Source organism: Amphibalanus amphitrite, unplaced genomic scaffold (genome assembly GCF_019059575.1).
Source record: "Amphibalanus amphitrite isolate SeventyFive unplaced genomic scaffold, NRLGWU_Aamphi_draft 000535F_arrow, whole genome shotgun sequence".
Lineage (NCBI taxonomy): Eukaryota > Metazoa > Arthropoda > Thecostraca > Balanomorpha > Balanidae > Amphibalanus > Amphibalanus amphitrite.
In genome coordinates this window covers 407,938-429,806 of record NW_024882029.1, presented here as the reverse complement: position 1 = coordinate 429,806, position 21,869 = coordinate 407,938, and the positions used below count along the sequence as shown (strand labels likewise).

At 48.3% G+C, this 21,869-nt stretch overlaps 4 protein-coding genes across 11 annotated transcripts; 2 read left to right on the top strand and 2 right to left on the bottom strand.

Annotated features, from left to right (window-relative positions):
• Positions 1–43: 43 nt before the first annotated feature.
• Positions 44–3,125, top strand: LOC122393437 (swi5-dependent recombination DNA repair protein 1 homolog). Of its 3 annotated transcripts, none has more exons than XM_043389441.1 (3): positions 44–117; positions 2,035–2,431; positions 2,609–3,125. In XM_043389441.1, the coding sequence occupies exons 2-3, from the start codon at positions 2,180–2,182 to the stop codon at positions 2,807–2,809; spliced, it is 453 nt and encodes a 150-aa protein (XP_043245376.1). In that variant the 5' UTR covers positions 44–117; positions 2,035–2,179; the 3' UTR covers positions 2,810–3,125. The 3 variants fall into 3 exon arrangements, with proteins under 3 accessions (XP_043245376.1, XP_043245377.1, XP_043245378.1); XM_043389442.1 differs by having other exon boundaries at positions 44–296; XM_043389443.1 differs by having other exon boundaries at positions 63–117; positions 2,614–3,125.
• Positions 3,115–10,257, bottom strand: LOC122393436 (beta-centractin-like). Of its 5 annotated transcripts, XM_043389436.1 has the most exons (12): positions 10,190–10,244; positions 9,529–9,629; positions 9,225–9,353; positions 8,466–8,530; positions 7,878–7,979; positions 7,656–7,755; positions 7,081–7,205; positions 6,692–6,835; positions 6,117–6,282; positions 5,682–5,855; positions 5,309–5,371; positions 3,115–3,949 (listed from the first exon to the last, which is right to left on the bottom strand). In XM_043389436.1, exons 3-12 carry the CDS (start codon positions 9,270–9,272, stop codon positions 3,806–3,808), a joined length of 1,131 nt encoding a protein of 376 aa, XP_043245371.1. In that variant the 5' UTR covers positions 9,273–9,353; positions 9,529–9,629; positions 10,190–10,244; the 3' UTR covers positions 3,115–3,805. The 5 variants fall into 5 exon arrangements, with proteins under 5 accessions (XP_043245371.1, XP_043245372.1, XP_043245374.1 ...); XM_043389437.1 differs by lacking the exon at positions 9,529–9,629 and having other exon boundaries at positions 10,190–10,257; XM_043389439.1 differs by lacking the exon at positions 9,529–9,629 and having other exon boundaries at positions 10,201–10,244.
• Positions 10,258–10,437: 180 nt separating this feature from the next.
• Positions 10,438–12,064, top strand: LOC122393438 (protein Churchill-like). Its single transcript, XM_043389444.1, has 3 exons — positions 10,438–10,699; positions 10,833–10,968; positions 11,328–12,064. Exons 1-3 carry the CDS (start codon positions 10,661–10,663, stop codon positions 11,495–11,497), a joined length of 345 nt encoding a protein of 114 aa, XP_043245379.1. The 5' UTR covers positions 10,438–10,660; the 3' UTR covers positions 11,498–12,064.
• A 28-nt stretch (positions 12,065–12,092) lies between these two features.
• On the bottom strand, positions 12,093–19,188 carry LOC122393435 (tRNA (adenine(58)-N(1))-methyltransferase non-catalytic subunit TRM6-like). Of its 2 annotated transcripts, none has more exons than XM_043389433.1 (9): positions 18,954–19,188; positions 16,277–16,434; positions 15,788–15,923; positions 15,309–15,452; positions 14,590–14,763; positions 13,684–14,149; positions 13,250–13,420; positions 12,757–12,840; positions 12,093–12,386 (listed from the first exon to the last, which is right to left on the bottom strand). In XM_043389433.1, the coding sequence occupies exons 1-9, from the start codon at positions 19,043–19,045 to the stop codon at positions 12,276–12,278; spliced, it is 1,536 nt and encodes a 511-aa protein (XP_043245368.1). In that variant the 5' UTR covers positions 19,046–19,188; the 3' UTR covers positions 12,093–12,275. The 2 variants fall into 2 exon arrangements, with proteins under 2 accessions (XP_043245368.1, XP_043245369.1); XM_043389434.1 differs by lacking the exon at positions 18,954–19,188 and adding an exon at positions 17,593–17,721.
• Positions 19,189–21,869: the final 2,681 nt, after the last annotated feature.

Below are 21,869 nucleotides of genomic sequence, written 5' to 3'. Positions count from 1 at the left end.
ATTATCTTCCGCAAAAACTGCGCAGCTACGACATCCGTGGCGCAGTCTGATTTTTGGGGTGTGGTTGAAGAGCGTTGAATTGAAATATTCCAGTTTGATTGCAATTGTTGAAAATAGGTGAAAATTTTCGCATCTTTTATTGATTACCAAAAATAACGGATTTAATTCATGAGATTTCCATGAGATAATTACCTACGCATTGTAGAGATACCATATAGCATCTTAAACTTGCTATTGGTTATTTTATTTATCGTAATGCTTTCATGATTTATAGAATTGGTAGAATGAAAAGAAAGGTATACCACAGCTGAAGTTGGTGCATTATAAATCAAGCTGAAGTGATGTAGTTGTTGGTGAAGAAAACAAATGTGCATGCCTTCAACTTAGTCCATAGGATTGCATGCCCAATGGCAGACCCACTGTCCGTTGAGCTGGTCACGATTATCTCAGACATTTTATGTCGAGTTCAGTTATGATGCTAATATGACAATCAAGTGTACTCAGTGTAGATATTGGTTAAGCCAGTACCCGCTGAATTACTGAGCTAGCAACTACAGGGTGTATCAGAATTATCCGGACACTTTGTTTTCCCCTCTGATTTGGAAAAAAGAGAAGATTGCATTTTCAGTTTATTTTCCGATGTAGCCGCCCTTCATAGCGATACAGTCACGCATACGCTGGGGCATCCCTGCCACCAGGTTCTCCAGCACATCGGGCTTGATCCGGCCCCACGCCTTTTTGAGCTGCTCTGCTAGCTCGCCGGCGCTGGTAGCCGGTGTCATCTTGTCGACCTCTTGCTGAACGATGGCCCAGAGGTTTTCGATCGGGTTGAGATCGGGGCTGTTACTGGGCCATACGCCACGCTCCCAGAAGTCGGACAGGTGCTGGCGACACCACTGCAGTCAGCAGTGTTTTCTGGGCCGTGTGCGGTGGAGCGCCGTCCTGCATGAAGATGGCCCGGCTTGTGTCCGTCATCAGAGAGGCTTCAGAACGCCGCCTGTTTCAGCCGTTCGGTGGATGGCGTCCAGACAATCCTTGGCGAGGATGTTCTCTCGGTAATACTCTCCGTTGATGACAACTTTTGGAGGCACCACGTGCAGCTGGGAGAGCGCACGGTGGGACATCATTCCCCAGACATGCACCTTCACAGAGTGCTTGACGGTGGGGACGGTCTGCACGTCTGAGCTGCTGGCCACCCACACGCGGTCGTTTTGTCGGTTTGGTAGGTGGTACAGCTCGTACGGCGACTCGTCCGACCACAGGACTCACTGCCAGTCTTTCACTGACCAGTTTTTTTTCGCTCCCGTGCGAACTTCAGACGGTCAGCACGCTGTTTTTCAGTCAGCTTTGGCGATTTTTTTAGCTTCAGCGGCCTCATCCCTAGATTTTCGCGGAGATAGCGGTGAACTGTTGCATGGGATACCTTGTAGCCTGCATTGGTGAGGCGTCTCGAGAGTTTTCGGGTCGATTGATGCCGTTTACTAGTCGCCATCTTGATCACTCTCTTCACCACCGGATGGAGCGTGCTCTTGCGACCACGACCGGGCTGACTGGCGAGCCCCTGGCCCAGCTTCTCTCTCTTTAATCAGAGGTAAAGCTGGCTTCGGCTGATGCTGAGTTGCCTGCAGCCCATCTTGGGCCTCATCCCTCCATGCACCATCCCCACAGCTTTGCCACGAAACGAGGTGCTGTAGTTTTTCGCCATACCCCTCTGACGCTCAGATACACCAACGAACTGTTCTGTGACCCGACCTCTACTGACCGGGCGGGTCAAGATCAGCGGCGAATGGCAGACGGGTGGGGCGCACGATGGTCTCAGGTTGGTATTTACCCAACCTTTAAATTCATACAGCTCCATGACGGACAGAGAGAGCAGAAATACGAGAAAACAAAGTGTCCGGATATTTCTGAGACACCCTGTAGGTACGTACTGATATTTTTTTACCATTGATCCAGTTCCAAGAATGCCAATGTAGGTTGTGGGCGTAGTCCTGCCCCTACCTGATGACTGACAAATTGATGACTTTATTTCAGATTCTGTCACTGCAAGGCCTAGCAATTGGTGAACTAATTCACACCTAATTGCCACTCTTCTGTGCAGTATATGATTATTTTGGACTCTGGAGCAGCCTCTGGAGAATCACAAGTCACTGGCATTGGTCCTAGTTAGGTGGTTACCATGAGTGCATGTGACAGCACACCACTTGCAGACAGTTCTGCTGAAAGCCTTGCCTCTGCTTCGCCATCTCATGGCGCCAGCGGTGGAACCTTTAACACTCCTGTCATCAGAAAGAGGTCCAGGGATGGGCCGGAGTCGTCCGAGCCGCGACCACGCTTCAAACGGCGACAGCTGAGCCTGGCCAATGCTGAGCTACGTGAAAAGGAGGACAAACTGCAGAAACTGCGGCTCGTCAACCACTACAGGCAGAATGTGAGGATTAAAGCAATATTTTGGTCATGTTTTGGTCTTGGAACGATAAACTTGACTTCACACGACACACGTTACCGGGACATTTTCATTTCATATCATTTCGTCAGCTCCCCCGGCCCGGCTGATGCCCTCTCCGGGTCACTGCCCGGCTGATCCCTCCCCCCCCCCCGTCCCCAGCACAGCCTGCCGGAGCTGGCCCGGCTGACGGGCTGCTGGCGAGAGGCGGCCCAGCAGGCGCTGGCCGAGCTGCAGCAGCGGCTGGAGGCGCGCGGACAGCCGACAGACATGGCGCAGCTGCTGCGCCACCTCGGCATCGACCCGCACCTGGTCCGCTACGACACGGAGGGGCAGGAGTTCCTGCCGCCGAACGGCACGTGAGTCGACACGTCCCAGGGACGATCTGTGGATATGCGGCCTCTGTTTGGCCTCTCGGACGTCCGCCCCAAACCAAAAACAACCTATCCGTTTGAGCTCCAGTGAATGTGATATGCCGCTCCAGTGAATGAGCTCCAATTTATCGTCCGTCCCATTGTGTGGCGTGTTGCGAGTTTTCTGTCAACGAAAAAAGCTCAGTGGAACGTGCACTCTGTGAAGTGATAAGGGCTGTGACGTGTATTCCCGACTGGACAATGCTTCTTCTAACATCCAAGCATCGCTCTGCTTGAATTCCTGTACAAATACAGTTTTGTTTGTAGTCTTGTATTCGTGTTGACTTAGTAATATATTAACGCCCTTTAGCCTGCAATGAGTGGCCGACGAAGATAGTGACATTGTTCGTTGCTGCCCGTCATAACTCCAAAACCTAGTCACAACCCGCCCGAGGGACAGTTCAATGGTTACTCCCGCCTTCACATGCCTAGAGTCCATAACAGGGGTGTCAAACTAGAAGCGTCCGTCGCCGCGCTCCGTGGCTGTGCTCGGGAAGAGAGGTGCAGTACACTGACAGGCCGCCGCCACACTCGCAGCCGTCGGGTCGGCGGCCCCCGCCGGGCCTCCCGCGGAATGTCGACTTAACGCCGCACGCGGGACATCATAAAGCCGCGCAAGGCATAGACGCGGCGGCGGCGCCCGCGGAGTCCCAAAACCGCGCGCCGCCGCACCCGCGCACACAGACTGACATGGATGACAGATAGACACGCACACACCGCGCCGGACAGCAGCTCGGCTACCGCCGGCGCGCCCGTCCAAAATAACTTATCACACACGTTCCGCCGCCCATAGAAAACTATAAGCACGCAATGAGAGATGCGATCACCAGTGGCTCGGGCCGGGAGGCCGACCCGGTCCAACTGGCGCACCCCAAGGCTGCGCTGACAGCGAGGTCACTTGGGACTCCGCTCCTCCCCGACCTGCGGGGTCGGGCTAAAGGCGCGCTCAGAAGGTCTTACGGTGGACGGCCCGTGCGCCCTCCTCCTCGTACTCCTTTTTGCTGACCCACATCTTTTTGAAAGTGTCGAGCGCGGCCAGGATCGATCCGCCGATCCAGGTGGAGTAGACGCGCTCCTTGGGCGCCGACATCTGACGGGCGGACGGATGGGGGTCGGTAAGGGAACGACACAAACACGACGGTGACGACTCGTACACCGCAATCAGGGAGCCGACCCAGCGGAGCATGACAAAGTACAGCAAACGTAACCGGTGCAGTCACTCGAGATAAAAAACCTAATTATTCAGAGGAACTCAATACTCCTTACCTAGCGCCGTTAGTACACAGTTAAAGGTAGTGTGCCAGCTTTCCTGGACCGTATGGAGTTAATGGCCCAGATAAGGAGAACCGGATTTTTAGAACTTATCCATACCTTCAAAACTCATGGAAACGTTTTAAATTCTTCAAATTTTGAGTACCCCAGTGCGCAATTCGCCCCGACGGGTTGTCGGTCGTACCCCAACCACATTTCACACCACTATGAACAATTAACGCACACACTGAAATCGCTATTACCGATATGCTCATCCAATCAAGTTTCGATAAACCCGTTCATCATCATCTCCTGCGGTTTCGAACACGCCTGTTAGGTGGTGCGGTAGACCGCGCCCAAAGCCAGGGCCCCGGTAACGTGAGGTAGCCGAGTCGGGGCAGCGTGCGCTGACCCAAGCCGGGGCCGCGCGTCCTCCCGGTGTCATGTGATAGCCCGGGGCTGCCCGCGGGGATGCGGTAGACCGCGCCCAAAGCTGCGGCCCCGGCTTGGGTCAGCGCACGCTGCCCCGACTGGGCTACCTCACGTTACCGGGGCCCTGGCTTTGGGCGCGGCTTCTGCTCATACTTTGTGGTGCGGTGGTGGTGCGTCGGGCCGCGCGCTCTGACTTCGGCCAAGAAAAATGCGTCAGCTGATCATTGTCATTTCTGCCACTTGCGTGTGGTGAAATGGGGTCATAACTTAAGAGACGGCTTTTTCATATCAATTATTTTACATAAAATCATATTTCAAACCATAAATAATGTTCGACAGCCAAATAAAAGAAACAATACCAATACAGGCTTACAGTTTAAGGCTCGACATTGTGTTGTCTACGATTAGACAGCTGATAACTCATTCCCGTACGTCAGAACTCTATAATGACCTTTGCTTATTGTCACATGTGCGCCGCATTCGCGATTGTTGCCGACGCCTATTTGCAGCTCAGCCCACTACAATTGTTATACATATCGCAAAACCGATAAACTTTTAGGCGAAAAAGGCACTATTCCAGGCCCATTTTTAATTTTTTTTTTTGCGATATTAGGTAAAAACAGAAGCTTCTTATCCTAGGAAAAATAAAATGGAAAATCTTTCAAAGGTGGCACACTACCTTTAATGGGTTACCTAAAAATGAATGGGCACAGTTCCTGATAATCAAGTACATAAAGTACGAAGTCTAATTCTGTTGCTGGTTTACCTTTATTTTGATGTCTTTTGGTGCCAACCGTTTCACTTCACTGAGGAAACGGTCTCCGAAGCCCTGAAACAGTTGAAATTCGATTCATAAGACGCAGGTCACATCCGCGGTCAACGAGTGGCTGTTTGTTCGTTATTTTTCATAATGCGACTTTCAGATTAACCTAGCGATAATATATCGAAAAAAGATAAATAAATGCTTTAAATAAGATATTCTGTTATTTAAAGCATTAAGATGTTTAAATAATTAAATAATTGAAATAAGGTATGCTATCATGAAACAGAAGGTCCGTCAACAAGTTAACAATCAAATGTGTTCTTCTGGACCGACTTCAATTAAGAATAAGCCATATTTTGAGGTGTATTTCACCCACCTTGATGAGCGTCGATCCGCCGGAGAGGACGATGTTCTGGAAGAGCACCTTGCGGAGGTCGAGGTCCGACTTCTGTATGGAGTACATGAGCACCTCGTGAATGCCCTCGTACTCGGCTCCGATCAGGTCGGGCCGGAACAGCACCTCGGGAGCGCGGAACTGCGCCGCGCCAATCTGACCGGGGGGGAGGGGGGCAGGGGGCACGGGTCATCAGCTGGTGGTCACAATAATACCTCGGCCACGCCTATCTGAAGCGGAGGGAGGGGTGGCGTAAGTCAGGCTTGTTAGTATTCCCAGCCACACATTCTCTGGGCCGCCCACTCCCTCCCCACGCAGACGTTCGATAAGTGGACATCACTGCAGTTTCCCAGCAGTCCGGATCCCCTACCCACGCTCCACAGCGTCCGCCACTCGGTGTTCGCCGAGTCCACTGACCTCCAGGTGGCTGCCGTCGGGCAGTGTGTAGCGCACTCGCTCCGGCTCTTTGGCCTCCTCTCGGCTCGGGTCCGTGGCCACGTAACAGGCCCGCTCCTTGATCGCCTTCACCACCTCGAACTCGGCCGTCGTGTGGAAGTTGACGCCCTCCTTCCGCAGCAGAAGCCTGTGACGTCAGAGCGAGAGAATAAGTGACGTCATTGGACCACACGACCGACGCGGGTTTGTAGGTGGGGTGCGACCGATATTCAGGTGTACTAATGAAACTAAAGCGAACTACACCATTTTGCGGAAACGCTGTCGGCGGGAAAGGCCGAGTGAAGAGCCAACAATAGCGTCGTCTGGGTCGAACTAAGCTGGTGCATGACTTAAAATGACTAAAATAAATCACATCGCGGAATCCATGACAGGCGTCCGAAATAAAAAAACAACGCCCAAGGCATAAAGGCACGGTAAAAACTATATAAAACGTCAATTTCCACCACTCCTATCGGCTATTGAAAATATATTTAAGTAAGATAACCTTGCATACATCGAGCGCACATCCGTTTCCATCAAACGCTCGGCTGACGTACCTCAGGTAGCGGGAGACGTCGCGTCCGGCCACGTCCACCCTCATGATGCTGTGCGGCAGCGCGAAGCCCTCGTAGATGGGCACGGCGTGCGTCACTCCGTCTCCGGCGTCCAGCACCACGCCCGTGGTCCGACCCGTGGCGTACCTGGGGAGGGAGGGGGCCGTCAGTCGACATGGTAGAGTGGCAGGACCGGCAGCGTTATCTGTTAAAAAAAAGATCGGCGTGGGATATTAATGTGCATAAGAACTATTCTAATATGTATTAATGCGTAATTAGATGAGAACGCTAAGTCAGTTATGTTAACCCTCAACGATCATTAACTGTACGAAAAACAGTACAAACTGCCAAAAGGTAAGTGTAGCGAAAACTGTTATTTGTTGCCTACTTACAGACTAAGGACGGCTTGCATGGACACAAACAAGGCAGGAACTTGAAGGGTCTCGAAGAACAGGTCTGCGGACTTTTCTCGATTCTTCTTCGGGTTGAGGGGAGCTTCCGTGAGAAGCACAGGGTGCTGAAAAACAAAGTATTGTGAGATCCAGAGGGACGCCACTCTATGGCGTGCCGTTATCAGCCAGCTTGTACGCAATGATCGCGATGCATTATTTGCCATGGACGATTTCATCCATAATCGCATTCTGATTGGCCATCGTTCGTAGAGTGACCATACTTTACAATAGATAGCCTTAGTAACCAGCTGGCATAACACATCATATTATCATTTTACCATTGATTAGTATTAGAAACACACCTATTACCGCCGAACGTTTCTTAACATACATCGCTCCCTCTACGAGTAAAAATATTTCGAAATTAGGATATTGTGACAAGTGACGATAAAAACGGCCTTTCAGGAAACATACGCCATTCTATAGACAGAGCAGAAAGACAATAATACGTTCACTCCACTCCATGGCCATCGAGATCTCGACCGGTCGACCGTGCTCGCCGCGCGTCCGCTCACCTCTTCTGAGGACGTCTTGAGCTGGTTCTTGCTGTAGATGTACTGCCAGATACGCTCCATGTCGTTCCAGTCGGTCACAATCCCGTGCTCCATCGGATACCTGTCATCATAGTGGAGCGGCGTGACAATAAGAAAATGTCACATGACTCACACGAATAGTAAGTTGGGCAGCTGACCATACAGAAGGTTTCCAGAGGTGCTCTCATTTCTTAAACGGCATACCTGATGCTGAGAAGACCTCTGTGCTCTTCCGCCTTGGGACCGACGAAGATGTCTCCCTCCAGCGCCCCGGCCATTACCCGTACGTGTTTCGGTCTTCCCACACTGAAATAAGGAATACCACAGTCAGCGTCATGGTAAAATGATTGGAGCACTATATATGGCCTTGGATTGAGCTGTAACCGAATAGTCAGCTACATTTTTTCTTCACAACTATGGTTTGGCACATGACACGACGTGCGGTAACGATCCCTTGGATACAGCAGGAATGCCCAGTCGAGTTCGAGGTAGCAGGGATAATCGTTTGTCAAACGAATTTTCATTTGCAAAGATATAAGCCACTCACAAGTGTTTCAGCCAGCAGCCTTCAGGTCAGGTCGGGTCGAGTGATGCCGTTCATACTCACGTTTGCTATGTACATCAGATAATGTCTCGCTTCATGCTCGCACGTAAAAAGCTGTCACACAAATAGCATGTCGATAGTTGATGACTACGTAAACACTACCCCATAAAACCAATAGCCTTCTTGGTGAAATCTACAGGACACTACCGCACCACTCTCGCCCCAAGGACGTAGGATCGGATACTCACTAGTTTGGGAAGTGGCACTTTGGTGTTTGATCTCCAGCAAAGCCTGCCTTGATCACACCAGATCCCTGCAACAACAACGGGCAGCATTAGCATAAGCATGACAAGCCTGAGCTGAAGCAAAATGCTAATTTGTTTGGATCTTCAAGAAACTGGCACATGACAGAAGACTTCTGACAAAGCTGTTCAGTCACAACTGGTGTGAGCAATCACCGTCAATTGAAATGAGTGAATCTTACACTGTGTCTGGCACCGTGAAAAGCTTAACATGACTGAAATCTGGGGGGGGGGGGACAAAGGCTCAAGATACAGGTGGCCATTCAAGTCAAAACAATGGACTTGTGGGAAAGACTCAAGGCCACACAATGTGTATATCCTTAACAGTCTGTGGCAAAAACTGTGTTGGATAGATACAGCAAATACATTTTGGTGGATTCACTGGATTTAAAACCATGCTAGAAAGAAGTGAAAGAACTGTTATTTCTAGGGCAACAAACACATCTGTACAAACATATCATCAATTATGGGAAATTCTTGAAGAACAGAGATGGGAGACAGGCAACAGCTAATGAAATTCAGTGACTTGAGAGGGCAGGTAGGCACCTTTCCAAATCAATTGACATGTTACACAATACAAAGCTTCCAAGAGTGTGAGCATTCACTGAGCAATGCAATGGGATAGGTGGATACCGACACACCGGGTGATAACTTATCAAAGTAAGGCATCAAAACATTATATCACAAATGACTTATCAAACTCACATTGTCAATGACAACAGGCTGGTTGAAGATAACATCATAGGCATCCATGTTTACAGAAGGCCGGCACAGTACCAGCTGGCCAGGACTTCCTTATGAACACCTGGCAGAAGCTGGATAGGTACTTGACTCCTGCAATGGACACAAAGTAAAAGTCAATGCCCTAATATATAAAAATCTATAAATAAGTCAGGCCATTCTAACAAGGCATCTATGGCAATGAGTGTGTTATGATACTCAAATACTAGAAATTTAGGGGGACAGACAGACTGACTTGCAAGGTAATCATACAGCTACAAGGAATTACCAATGTGGGAATGCAATCCAATTTCAATTTGAGGGTTTTCTTCACTTCCTTTTCATTGGTTTCATTTTCATTCCCAGCCTTTTTATCCTGTAAATTAAAAGCTGCAAGGCACCATTAGTATTACATTTTTTCACAGAAAATGAGACAAATTGACATAATCAAGTGCAGGGAAAGCTTCACATTAATTTCAACACACACTGCAAAGAAAGGATATTTTAATTGCACTTAATTTTCTATTGGCATTTGTCAAAGGTTGCGGGGCATGATTAATAATTGAGAACTTGCTGGAAGGTTGCCAAATTATCCCCCATGGCAATCCCAACTATGAGGACGGAACAGAAGTTATCACATTCCCTCGTGAGTCTGAACTCTCATTTTATAAGGTTTCCCTTTCTGACTATCACACCTATTGTTAAAACTTGTCAATCAGGGAGTGTCAACAACATCAAGGTAACAAAATGAAATTGAGAGTACTATGCCACCAGATGCCTTTTGAAATAAATCTGATAGGCGCCTCCCATCCCAGCCCAAGCCCATCATTCCACAACACTGTACGGCAAAACCAACACAGTTGACTGTGTTTACACATCACGAAGTTGCGTGTGATAGAATGGAAATCATTGGAGTGATTTAAAATAAACCAGTCAGCCCAACAACTCACGAACTCCCCACCGTGACGATAAACCCTTCGTGACACCGCCACCCCACCCTTTCGTGAGTCACGAAAACATAAACAACGCGGTTGCGACATTTGCTGGCGCCCAGTTGCTGTTCATATTTTGAAATAGCTGCTCACAGTTGAATTTCAACCAATTGAAACATTTAGCTGACGTCAGCCTTTTCTGTTTCGCAGCACGATTCGTTCCGCGCTACAAAAACGGTTTTCGTAAATAATGCTGAACAGTGACCACACATCCCCAACGTTCCGTGAAAGCCCGTGATTTGCAATCTCACGAAAATGTGAACGTGTGTGCCCGTGTGTGCACGGTGCGTTGCTGTTGATAATAGACCACAAACGGAACGAAATTCTGTGGTACCTACGTTCTAGCGGTGCTCTCACCCGAAGGTCGAGTTTTTGGCCAGGCAACTGGCAAACAAGGAACGTTTTACTCCCTTTTCTGGGTCTACAGCGATGTGTCACAAGTGCATCAAAGACGAATATCCCACCAGGGTAAGCATGATGTACTTGAGATTTTAACTTCACTTCATGATGAACCTATCTAATCTTACTATCAATTGAAACATAGCTATAGAGAGAATTAAGTAAGCTAAAGCACACCCTGATCTGTTTTCTGTTGCTACAGGACCGCATGGTTTTGGAGAGTGGCAGCTTCATACAGAACCTATTGGCCTGCTCAGAGTGTGGCACCCGGGACATCAAGAACGCTGACAAACATGAGCAAGAGGATGAGGATGGCACAGAAGTCATCACATTCTCTCGTGAGTCTGAATTCACTTCGTAAGGCTTTCCTTTCTGTGGTTACCGTAATGTGGGGCTATTTGGGACAGTGGGGCTATTTGAGACAGTATTTAAAATTGCTATAAATAAAAACCACTTAAAATTTATGCTTTATTTTTTGCTCAGGCGATTTACTGCTCGATTCCATACCTCCCGGCTCCCAGAGCAAAAATATCTCAAAAATCAAACGATCTTCATTTTATATCGATTTTAAACACCGTCTCAAATAGCGCCACTGTCTCAAATAGCCCCACTTTACGGTATCACACCTATTCGTTAATCAGCATCACCCGTAGCCTCCTGTCCCGCTCACCCCTCACGTCTGCCCCTCTGCTCGCAGACCGGTGCTCCGGCTGCCGGCACGTGATCGCCATACACCGGCACACATTCGCGGTGGAGGACGGGTACCAGGAGTACGCCATGGAGTGCAGTCTGTGCGGCCACGCGCAGGACTCGCACTGCGTCCTCCCGGACGACCCGCGACACAGCCTGCAGGCGCAGCTGTTGTAGGCAGCGAACGCTGTGTGCTGAACCTGCAGAGGAACACCGTGAACCCGATGTGCTGCTGACTGCCGAGTGGGAAAGGCGTAGTGAGCACACGATGGGAGACGTGAGTGTAGCTTTGCCGTGTCTTTGCTAAAACACCGGCCTTACAGGTGCTCAATAAGCGTAGAGGTGATCTCCATTTGCTCAGCCTCATGAACGTCATGTCGTCATTGTTTTGTGATCTGTTGGGTATTATGCCTTCCCATCAGTCTTTTGAGCGTTGCTTTTGCAATCGTGATAGGGTCGACGGTTGTGCTTGTCACCATATATGATGTCGAATATTTATAGTTGCTGAGAGCTATCGATAGCTGACACTTCCAGGAGTCTAAAATATGTGAAAAGTGACGCATTCAAAGTGCGTACTAGTCGCACAGTGGTTGAGCTCTTCAACTCTCGCGTAATTGTGGTACTGTATGGTTTTTGCCAAACGTGACTGAGTGTTCCCTTACAAGCCGAGTATCTAGAAGTTAATTGTTCCATTGGTATTTAATAACTACCATCGATTAATATATCAGGACTTTTGTCTAACAATCATAGCTTTCAGACTAAACCAGTAGGGGACGATCTTTATCAATGTATGACAAAAAGTCGATCATATGAAAACAAAGATCAGCAATGACCGTGGCGCGGTAGTCATCACATACTAACACAGACCAGCAGCGACGCGCCCAGCTCCCTGCCTGTGACTGTGGGTGTCCCCCGGACTGTAACAATGCGGTCGGTGGACGGGCCCGTCGACCGATCAGTCTGTGACGGCCGCCCTGTTGAGCGAGCGGTCCACCTTGAAGCCGGAGAGGATGTAGCCGCCGCCGCCCGACATGTTGATCTCGGGGTGAGTCCGCTCAGGAAGCACCTGAGACAGGTCGCGGGGGGGGGGGAGGGATGTCAGATAGGACCACGGCTCTCATTGCCTTATTTGATGGATGGAAATTGTAATCTTGTGAGTGTAACTGTACAGTGTGCTAGCTTAGTTCGGCCTTATTACGTAAGTGTTACCAATTAATCCAGCCTTCCTCATTACTGGAGAAGCATGTAACTTACATTTTCCAGCACAAATCACGGCTAACACAGTGCCAGCAAACATGGCCCCTTATTCACGTCCACTATTAAAAAATAAATTTATTACAAGCCCCAGTGCTCAATACCAGTTTTACTTGATACATGCAAAACCCGTCGATCTCTTGAATTTCATTGACGCATGGACGCCGGTTTTAGTTACATACCTGGTAATTCCTTAGCCACGTCTCGGTGACTTTCAGCATGATGCAGCCCTCGGCTTTCATGGCGAAATAACACTCCAACAGCGGCTGAAACACACCGCCGCCACCACAGGTCAAAAGTAACACCGAGAGTGACCATGCCAGACATCGCACACCTGGAGCAGCTTTTCGATAGATCCGTAAATGAGCCCTAAAAACGTAACAACACTTATCATGCCATCCCAATACCGAAGAGCTGACAAAACGCGAGTGACCAAACCCGCACGCCCTTCCCGATCCTCGTTTCGAGGCATTTACTCATCACAAGTAAGATGGGCCATGAGGAAATAAATCGCTGACGTATGCCATGGCCCTGATGACCCACCTCTAGAATTATCAAGACCAATCAAGAGAAGGCCAATACTCTACACAAAGGCAAGGCAATTTAGACTTCAAAAGCAGCGGTGACTCTGTAGGCAGTGTCTTGTGACTGAAACAGGCGAGGCTGCGAGCGTACCTCTTTATACGGACAGAAGACTGTGAATGGCCGCGACACGGCGAGGAAGCGCAGCAGGTAGCGCAGGAGGTTGACGGGATGCTGTCGGCAGCACAGCAGCAGGCCGTCCATATCCTTTGAGGACAACATGTTCAGCGCCAGTTCAGAATCCTCGCAGCGCGTCCTCGCGTACTGAAAGCAGACCAGATGCGTGCGATGAGAACATTGCACGCAGGGGTTGGCAGTGCGGAAAGTCGACGGTTTAAATGTAGGTAAAACAATGTAAGCGTTACTGTAAGTTCTCGCACACTGAATCGTCACCAGCGTTGACTCAAAGGTCTTACCTTTTTGACACTAATATTGTTCTTTGTGCAAAATTGAATTTACAACTTTGACAATTGTGCATGCATGTGATTCCGCTCCACATGGTACGTCGAAAACAAAAGAGCGCCCACCTTGGATTTTCGCTCGGAGGTCTCCGTCTGACTGCCGCTGAGGCGGCGTTTTCTCGACTCCTGTGCCTCCGTTCCCTCGGTTTCCTCTGCCGTCGCAGCAGTAGGCTCCTCAGTCGCGGGTGTGACGTCATCACCGCCATCGGGTACGACGTCACCACCGCCGTCCGTAGTTGTGACGTCACCGCCTCCACCTGATGACGGGATCCCGTCGGCAGCTGCTTTTGGCGATTCCGCCGCCGTCTGCGCTGTCTCGCCATTCGGAGCGACTGTTTCCCGGTCCGTCGCGACCGTCTCGTCGGCCTGAGCCTCTGCGCTGGCGGGGGAAGCGCCGGGAGCGGGAGCTGCAGAGGCGGCGGGGGCGGAGGCGGAGGGATCGGCCGGATGATGGGTCATCAGTGTGCGTAGGTCCACACACGACAAGCAGGCCAACTGGTCAGATGTGAAGTTGATGGCGTCCACCGCGTGCCTGGAAACCAACAAACACGAGATTAGACAATGCTCGTAGCGCTAGGATCGGTGCTCGCAGCTCAGCTACAGTCCGGAGCTCTGCCCTCTATGCGTTACCGACTTCGAGGAGCACATGACATGACTCCTGCCCGAACTATTACGGCGCGCCAGAGGCGGATCCAGCTCAGAGTTTTTTTTTTTGGGGGGGGGGCAAACCATAACAATTTATAGATTCTTTCCATGCCTCGTCCATAGGCGTACTGTTAAAATTATGCCGTTTGGGAGGGGCAAATGCCCATTTTGCCCCCCCCCCCCCGGGATCCGCCACTGCCGCGCGCCCTGGCTCAAGAGATGGCCCCCTTCCCCACCTCCATGCCATGCCTCCACGGAATAATTAGGCGTTTCCGCGTCCCTAGCTCAGCTCCAGCGAACCCCCAGAACTCTCCGTCGGAATCCTACCTCTGCGGCGTTCCTCCCTGGAAGAGGTGCACCAGGTGACCGTGGCCGCCGAGCCGCTCCAGCACGGCCGCCACAGTCACCGCCAGGCAGCCCGACTCGAGCACCAGGTAGCGGCCGCCCGGCCGGACACTGCACGCCGTCAGCAGCTGGCTCAGCGAGTCCACACGCAGGTTCCTGGCGAAAACGGGCGGCTGGTGAGACAGTTAATCAGTACGGAGTTTGTGCTGGACGGAGTGGTACGGAAGACGGTGTCAGACTGACGGGTATATACGGGGACGGCTGGTCAGACAGACGGCTCGGTAGGGGACACAGCGTCAGACGAACAGGTCAGTTATTATAGTCGGCATGTGAATGTGTGTCAGGATGTTTAAATGTCAAACATAAGAGATACGGTGTTATATAGACGGGATACGGTACCTAGATAAACATAAATGCGGTTCCTCGAAATGAAATGACAGTGGCGATAGAAAACAATCATCAAAGCTCGGCTTAAAACAATTCATTTTAAAGGTACGCTTTTTGTTGACGTTTTTTATTAGATAAAATATGTGTTTCGATGCACTTTACGCCTCGAACAAACCAAGCATAAGTTAACATAGGCAAGGCACAAAATGCTACCGATTAAGTTGAGCTTCTTTGATATGTGCACTGTGCATTGTTCAGGACAATGTAGGGTGCGCGGAGCAATTACAACGTTACGCCGCTGCAATACAACTGACATGATCTTCAGCGGGTCCTGCATGTAGTACATACTGGCGACCAGTCTGACCGTCGGCTCTTGAACACTGATGAACTCGAAATACTTTTTCTGTTTCTTCCGCACATATTTCGCTTGCGAAAACTCAGTTTTCCCCTGGAATGATCTGTGAATGAAAACAAATAATCGGCTCAAGATCAAAATATTCAGACACAGGAAAAGAAATGGTCAAAACATGAAAGGCCGAACACTCCATGTCGGCTTTGTGAAGCACCCAACTAAAGTTGCAACCATGCCTATAGAGAGGGAACACCTGATAAAAAAGACACAAATTCCCCCCTCCCCCCAAACAAAATCTCTGAGATCTTAAAATATCTAATGAATATACTTAATCAATAAATTTCAACACATTTTCCTCGAAAACACGCTTTGCCCAACACCTGAAGTAGTCTCCCGGGTCTAAGATCCCCCGTGCTGAATCAGGAGGAGCCCAGGCCGTACGTGCTGTTGTCGACGATGGTGGTGACGATCTCCTTCCCGGTGGCGCCCTGCTCCCTCATCTCCATGATGCGCTCCTTGGTCATGGCCTGTGACGTCTGATTGGCCAGCAGGTTACGGTTGTCGGCCGCACTCTCGTCTGTAGGACGTGTGAACACCACGTCTCAGAGGTCGGTATGAAGCCAAACGCTGCAGTTGGGCAAAAGCACGACCGTAATAGCGCACCATGCGACCGTAATGGAGCTCCATGCATGTTCATTTAGTGAAATTGTTGAGCTTTACTGCTAACAGCCCACTGACCAGGTAGATCCATTATACAAGATTCACGATGATACAATAATTAATAATAATAAAAAAATAGGATGGAAAACATGATGCTTCTAACTTTACATAATCACCTAACTTATGCTAAGCAGCCCAGACATTAAGCTGGGCTGTTGGACCCTGCCCAAGGCTGCCAAATGTCCCACGCCGAGACAGGACCAGACTGACCGGCAGCTATGGCATCCGCCAGGTCCTCTGTGTGTTCGACAGGCTCCGGCCGCATCAGGCGCTGCTTGCCTCCGCCAGAGTGTAGTCTGAACTGTGTGCCGACTGGGTGTCCGAGCAGGCCGGCCACGTCCACAGATGCCCGACCCAGCTGACATTGCCTGGCAATGGCAAAGGCAGGTTAGCCGGCTGCAGCACAGGCGAGTGACATAAATTAGAAATACAGATGCACCCGAGCCAGCAAAAACTGCAGCACGGTAGCTCAAAGCGCAGGCAGGATACGATGTATAGTCTCTCTTGAAAGTATCGCGACTCTGAGCGAAGGCGCCACCTGTTCCAGCCGCCGTTGGGCGGAAAAGTTTGAGAGCCGCTGGTAGCACTGACCGATTGACCGAAGCCTGGCACGCATAGTCAGCCAGCGCGAGCGCGGCGGGGCGAGCTAGGGGAGTGCAGGTTGCGGCCTGCGGGGGGATAGGGGAAGGTAGCAGTCGCCGTCCGGTAACTTGTGATGGCAGCAGGCATGTGATCAACGGAAGCCACCCTATTCGCAGAGATTTTGTTGAGATTTGCTTGGTTGCAAAGTTAAGAATTTGACCCGTCATCGGCACGACTGTCACAGGTTCTTGGTAAAATCCGGAAACCCATGCCTGAATACGAAAAAAATCATCAGTTGCGCCCGCTAACATAATGCATCCGTGGTTGCAGATGCACCCGCGAGCGGATTCAAATCACAAAAAAAATCTTTCTCTAGCCAATTAGTCCCATAATTGAAGTTCTCTTTTTTAACGAGCCGGTTAGTGAACGGCGACAAAAAAAAAATATTGACCGTCCTGCTGTCTTCGTAGTTCGTTTTAAAAATCCTATTTGATGCCGGGCTGCCCCCCTCTCATGACCTGTTTACGTCGTTCAGAAGGTCTCTTCACAGTAGGATTATGGCGGAACTTTGCTTCGTTGTGATTTTACGCGTCACGCACACGAGTGATTGGCGCCCACTAAGGCAGACCAATGAGCGCTCGGCTGGTGAACCCTAGCGGCGCCGGTATCCGCCTGGGGCGGGGGACGGGGTCAAGGCGAGCGATACGAGCTTGACCTCTGGTCAGCCTCCACCTGTTTTAACCCAGTTGTCAGCCGCTGGTGCCTGCGTCATATAGCAGTTTTCCTCCTACCGCTGTCGTAGAATCGTGTTACACCGTACTTTTTATGATACAGGCCATGACCTCACTGCTGGGGTCCTCAAACTGAATGAAATAGTTCGCAGAGCCGGCGCAGCCCATGACGCGATACTTTCAAGAGAGACTATACGCGAAGCTCATACTTACTCTGCTAGGTCTGACACAGACTGGCAAGCATTACATTTTTTACTCAATCAAAATTCAGCATGTGTATGATAAATAACCGACTGAGAGCTAAAAAGGTGCTCAGCAATAACCTTTGGCATGTGAGGATTAACCACTTTACCAGTGTGAAAGGCAGATTGTAAGGACAACACATTGAGTGGTGCTGGTCCTGTCATGGCCTCATGGCAGCCAACTCGTCTTCATCAGAAGAGGAGGAGACGCCTCTTGAGTAAAGGGTCCTATTACTCGAAGGGGTATCTAATGACCTTTACTTAAGGAAAATACTTAAGGTAAACAACCCTCGCAGGATGACGGTGGGGGTGGGAGGGTGGGGGGAAGAAGAGACGTATGGTTTCCGTCTGTTTTTTTTCCGCGAACAAGTCGCGTAAAAGCAGTCGATCGGACAACACATTCAGTGCCCTCGAGCTCATCGGTTGTAAATCGCTTAGGTACCTAACCTTCGCTTAGGTAGGGTCGGGGGATTTTTTACCATACCCGCAAGTTTGTGTGAGTACTGTGTCACACAAGTGTATAAGGAAAACCACGCAGTAAAGTGCTGTGGTTTTCGCAGAAGAAACTTTGTATAGATAATAATAAATTATCATCAATTAAGCATCGGGTGTGTTTTTTTGACCCACTGGTCACATATTGTTAGGTCATCAGGACACCGGGAGTACACCTCTAAAAAAACTTTGTCTGTCATTACTAGAGACTGCAATCCCGGGATCGGGATCCCGGGAGCCCGGGGGGATTTTAATCCCGATCCCGAAATTCCGCCGATCCCGGGATCCCGAAAAATCAGTTTTTCACCATAAAAAGAATGCATCCGCTGCACGAGTCTTGTTTACACTGTTCATGGTGCTATGTGACATAAAGCAGATAAACTATTTAGTTGGCACCCCGTTTTGGCCGTCCACAATAAACCGTGTTTGTAGCTCCCGGGTATCACTCACAGCGGTTAAGCTCAGAAGCTCAAAGCACAGAAGCACAAACGTAATTTTGGCACAAATAGGCACCCAATTTTCAGAGCAAATCATGCAGAAATTTCAGCGCAAAATCACTTGCAGCAAATTTTAGCGCAAGAGGGTCTCGCGGGCCCACAGCTGGCGTCTAGCGTAATATATGCATGCTTTCCAGTCTGGCTTCAGGCATCAGGGCAGCGCCATAGGGCCTCCGGGCTTCGGGCTATAATGGGAGGGAAATAGAAGAGTGGTGCAAAGCAATTTGGATACAGCTTTGGAGAATACTGATACTGAGAAAAATGAAAGTTTTACAAGGAATCTGATTAGGATTACAAAATGAAAAAAAAAGGTACGTAGGTTAGGTATCATTCACAATCATACTTTTGGGTCTTCAACTTCGCAAGCTTCATAAAGGATCCTTTGATGATGATGTAGTTCTTCCCATCACAAATAGCTGGGCCATCTTCTCTCATCTTCCTTTAATAACACTTAATTCAAAATACTTTCAATCAAATCAAATACTTTGACTTTCACGTGTGGCCGCCGCGTCAAATACAGCGCGGGGAATTCGCCTCAGATCAGCCTCGAGGTAATTAATGTCTCGCAATGATCACGTGGATGCATCAATTAGTCGCATTTTTTCCTCAAATATTTGACTATTGAAATTTTTAAACAAACAAATTGATATGATTTAATGAATTTTTACAGGAAAATATAAGAAGTAAAAAAAAATATGCAGCAATATTTTAATCATTTAAGTTTAGATCACGTGACAACGCATAGCGTATAGCTCTGCAAAATATTGACTCTCTTACAAGAAATCACAAAACTAGAACGTGACGTCTACAGCTCAGATGGTGATACATATCGCGATTGTACCTTTACATGCAAATTACATGCATTTAAATGGCAGAAAACATTGCAACTTGAGGCTTTTACGAGCGGTTTAGAAGTTATTGAAAGTTAACCATACATATTAGTATTAAAAACAGCTTTGCTTTGTTTAAAAAAACTGGATTCAATGACGTCATTTAAATTGTCAAAAGATAACAACAAAGACTACAAACATTTACAAACAACGCATAGCTGACGTGTATAGGACGCATATTTACGTCTGGACAACGAGTTGCGGGGAAAAGTGCTGATTGTGTTGCAGTTTTAGGAGCCGGTGATTAGGCTGGATTTTTGGGTTACTTTTTCGTTCCGTTTCATGTATTTCATAGTGTTTGGCTTTTGAATATTTTAGTTCTTTCAGATAAATATTACTTGCCTTACAACTTTTGTAAAAACGTTTCATTTTTTATAAGCCGGCGTTCAGAGTCCTAACAATACATCAGCACTACAATCATTGTAAACAAACAAATGGAGCACCACTTGGCTCTGTTCCAAGGCCATTTTTTAGTTTATCTGGTGGTTTTCTTGCTCTTGTACGTCGTTTTGTTGGATGTTTTGAATCCCTTAAGATTGACTTATATCATATTTAGGAAGCATGTTGACTGGAAACAATCTGAAGTATCCAGGAGGCTGACGGAGGTCCTGACTACTGAGCAATATCAATATCAAGTTGAACAAGTTATGAAATTTTGGTTGATAAACGCAAGTTGATCGGGCTCATATATCAGCAAGAAAAAGTAAAATTAAAAGAGCTTATTGTCCAAAAACAAGCTATAATATTGCAGACCTTGGAGCAATACTGAAGAGCACACTGAGCAGGATCATGCCAGAAAATGTTGACTGATGAGCGCATATTGATGTATTGGTATGAATATTGAATGATAACTTACAACAGCTCAGCAAGATAAATTAGTGCTAACTATCAAGTTAAAATCTAGAATGAATGGACTTGGGCAGTTTTACTATGCTTAGATGCTATGCAGATTGTAATGTGCATCAGGTACTCAGTGTCTGGCAAATGAAACATGCGATCATTCCATTTGCTACTGGAGGAGAAAGCTTGGATCACTAAATCCACTTTATGTTGATTTTGATGTTAATCATCATCACTGTATTTCTTGAAAAAAGGATTGTAGTAAAATTGTCAATGTGACAATCCATGCAACGATGTGATCATATTATGTGTTCATAGTCATTCGTGATAGTCATTATTGGTCCAATATACAATGGCAAAGCTCTCAGTCTCAGCGTTTCTTCCTGTGGATGGCCAGCAGTGACTCAGAGCTTAGAAGTATTAGTTTTCTTCACAGGGCTGGGATAAAAAGTACTGAGGGTAATCTTCCACCAAGGAACTCTACTTTGACATGGTATGAGATGTAGGCACAAGTAGGTAGGTGCTCAGTTCCTATAGTCAGTAGTTGTGTATGTTTAGTCGGGTTAGCTTAGATCAGATTGTTAGTTTTTTAATTTGCCAAATGTCCATAAAATGTGACCTGAGCAATGAGCATACCTGAACCTGACTAACCTGACAGCTGACCTAACCTCAATCATCACACATATTTGCAGCCTACCCAAGACCTGCATGGCAGTAGCACCCAGTTATAGGTAGGTACTCACCCTAACTCAGTCTTACCTGCTAACCTTCAACTTGCCAAAAGTTAGCTCACATTGCCAAGCTGTGTCCAGGGAAACAGTCAACTGAGGAACTGGCTCATTGGGTGGCTGGTGGTGTGAGTCTGTGCATTTAAAGTGCTTCTTCTCTGAAGCTGCTCTGCACTGCTGTATGTCATGTTAGATGCTCAGAAAATGTGGGAAATGATTACTAAGCTACTTTGGTGCTTTGTTAATGCTCGAGACATGAACAAGTACAGATCCTGCAGGGTACAGCTATGAGTTAGGTGCTAGGTGAGTATGTTATGTGAATGTGCTGTTCCCTGTTTGACCGTAAGTATACAAACAAGCACAGGGTCACAGTTATATATTCAATCTCCACATAAACATACAACAAAAACGGCCATATAGCCTAACTCCGAACACACCACAGATAACTTAAGCCTTTGAAGGCACAAAAATGTTTTGATTAACAGGACAGGTTTACAATATATCCTCTGTCCTTGGGGGATCTTGCTGCCAAGTTGAGGTATGATGACTGAACTTCAGGATTGATCAACCTTTTCTTAGCCACTGCTTATATACGAGAAAGACCAAATGCTTGTTTGTTTTGATTTACAGGAGCAGGACATGTATACAATATATCCTCTGTCCTTGGGGATCTTGCTGCCAAGTTGAGGTACGATGACTGAACTTCAGGATTGATCAACCTTTTCTTAGCCACTTCTTATAAACGAGAAAGACCAAACGCTTGTTTCCCTAGAGAAAAAACCATTAGCAATGGTCTAATGG

Excerpts from the sequence above, each read along its gene's own strand:
- LOC122393437 (XM_043389441.1), top strand. The coding sequence starts at position 2,180 with ATGAGTGCATGTGACAGCACACCACTTGCAGACAGTTCTGCTGAAAGC. Across the intron at positions 2,432-2,608 it reads TCAACCACTACAGGCAGAAT|CACAGCCTGCCGGAGCTGGC; the intron begins GTGAGGATTAAA and ends CCCCGTCCCCAG.
- LOC122393436 (XM_043389437.1), bottom strand. The coding sequence starts at position 9,272 with ATGGATGCCTATGATGTTATCTTCAACCAGCCTGTTGTCATTGACAAT. Across the intron at positions 8,531-9,224 it reads AGCCTGTTGTCATTGACAAT|GGATCTGGTGTGATCAAGGC; the intron begins GTGAGTTTGATA and ends TTGTTGTTGCAG. Across the intron at positions 6,836-7,080 it reads ATGCAAGCCGTCCTTAGTCT|GTACGCCACGGGTCGGACCA; the intron begins GTAAGTAGGCAA and ends CTCCCTCCCCAG.
- LOC122393438 (XM_043389444.1), top strand. The coding sequence starts at position 10,661 with ATGTGTCACAAGTGCATCAAAGACGAATATCCCACCAGG. Across the intron at positions 10,700-10,832 it reads AAGACGAATATCCCACCAGG|GACCGCATGGTTTTGGAGAG; the intron begins GTAAGCATGATG and ends CTGTTGCTACAG. Across the intron at positions 10,969-11,327 it reads AGAAGTCATCACATTCTCTC|ACCGGTGCTCCGGCTGCCGG; the intron begins GTGAGTCTGAAT and ends CTCTGCTCGCAG.
- LOC122393435 (XM_043389433.1), bottom strand. The coding sequence starts at position 19,045 with ATGAGAGAAGATGGCCCAGCTATTTGTGATGGGAAGAACTACATCATC. Across the intron at positions 15,924-16,276 it reads GGCGGATGCCATAGCTGCCG|ACGAGAGTGCGGCCGACAAC; the intron begins GTCAGTCTGGTC and ends CACGTCCTACAG. Across the intron at positions 12,841-13,249 it reads TCTTCTGTCCGTATAAAGAG|CCGCTGTTGGAGTGTTATTT; the intron begins GTACGCTCGCAG and ends GGTGTGTTTCAG.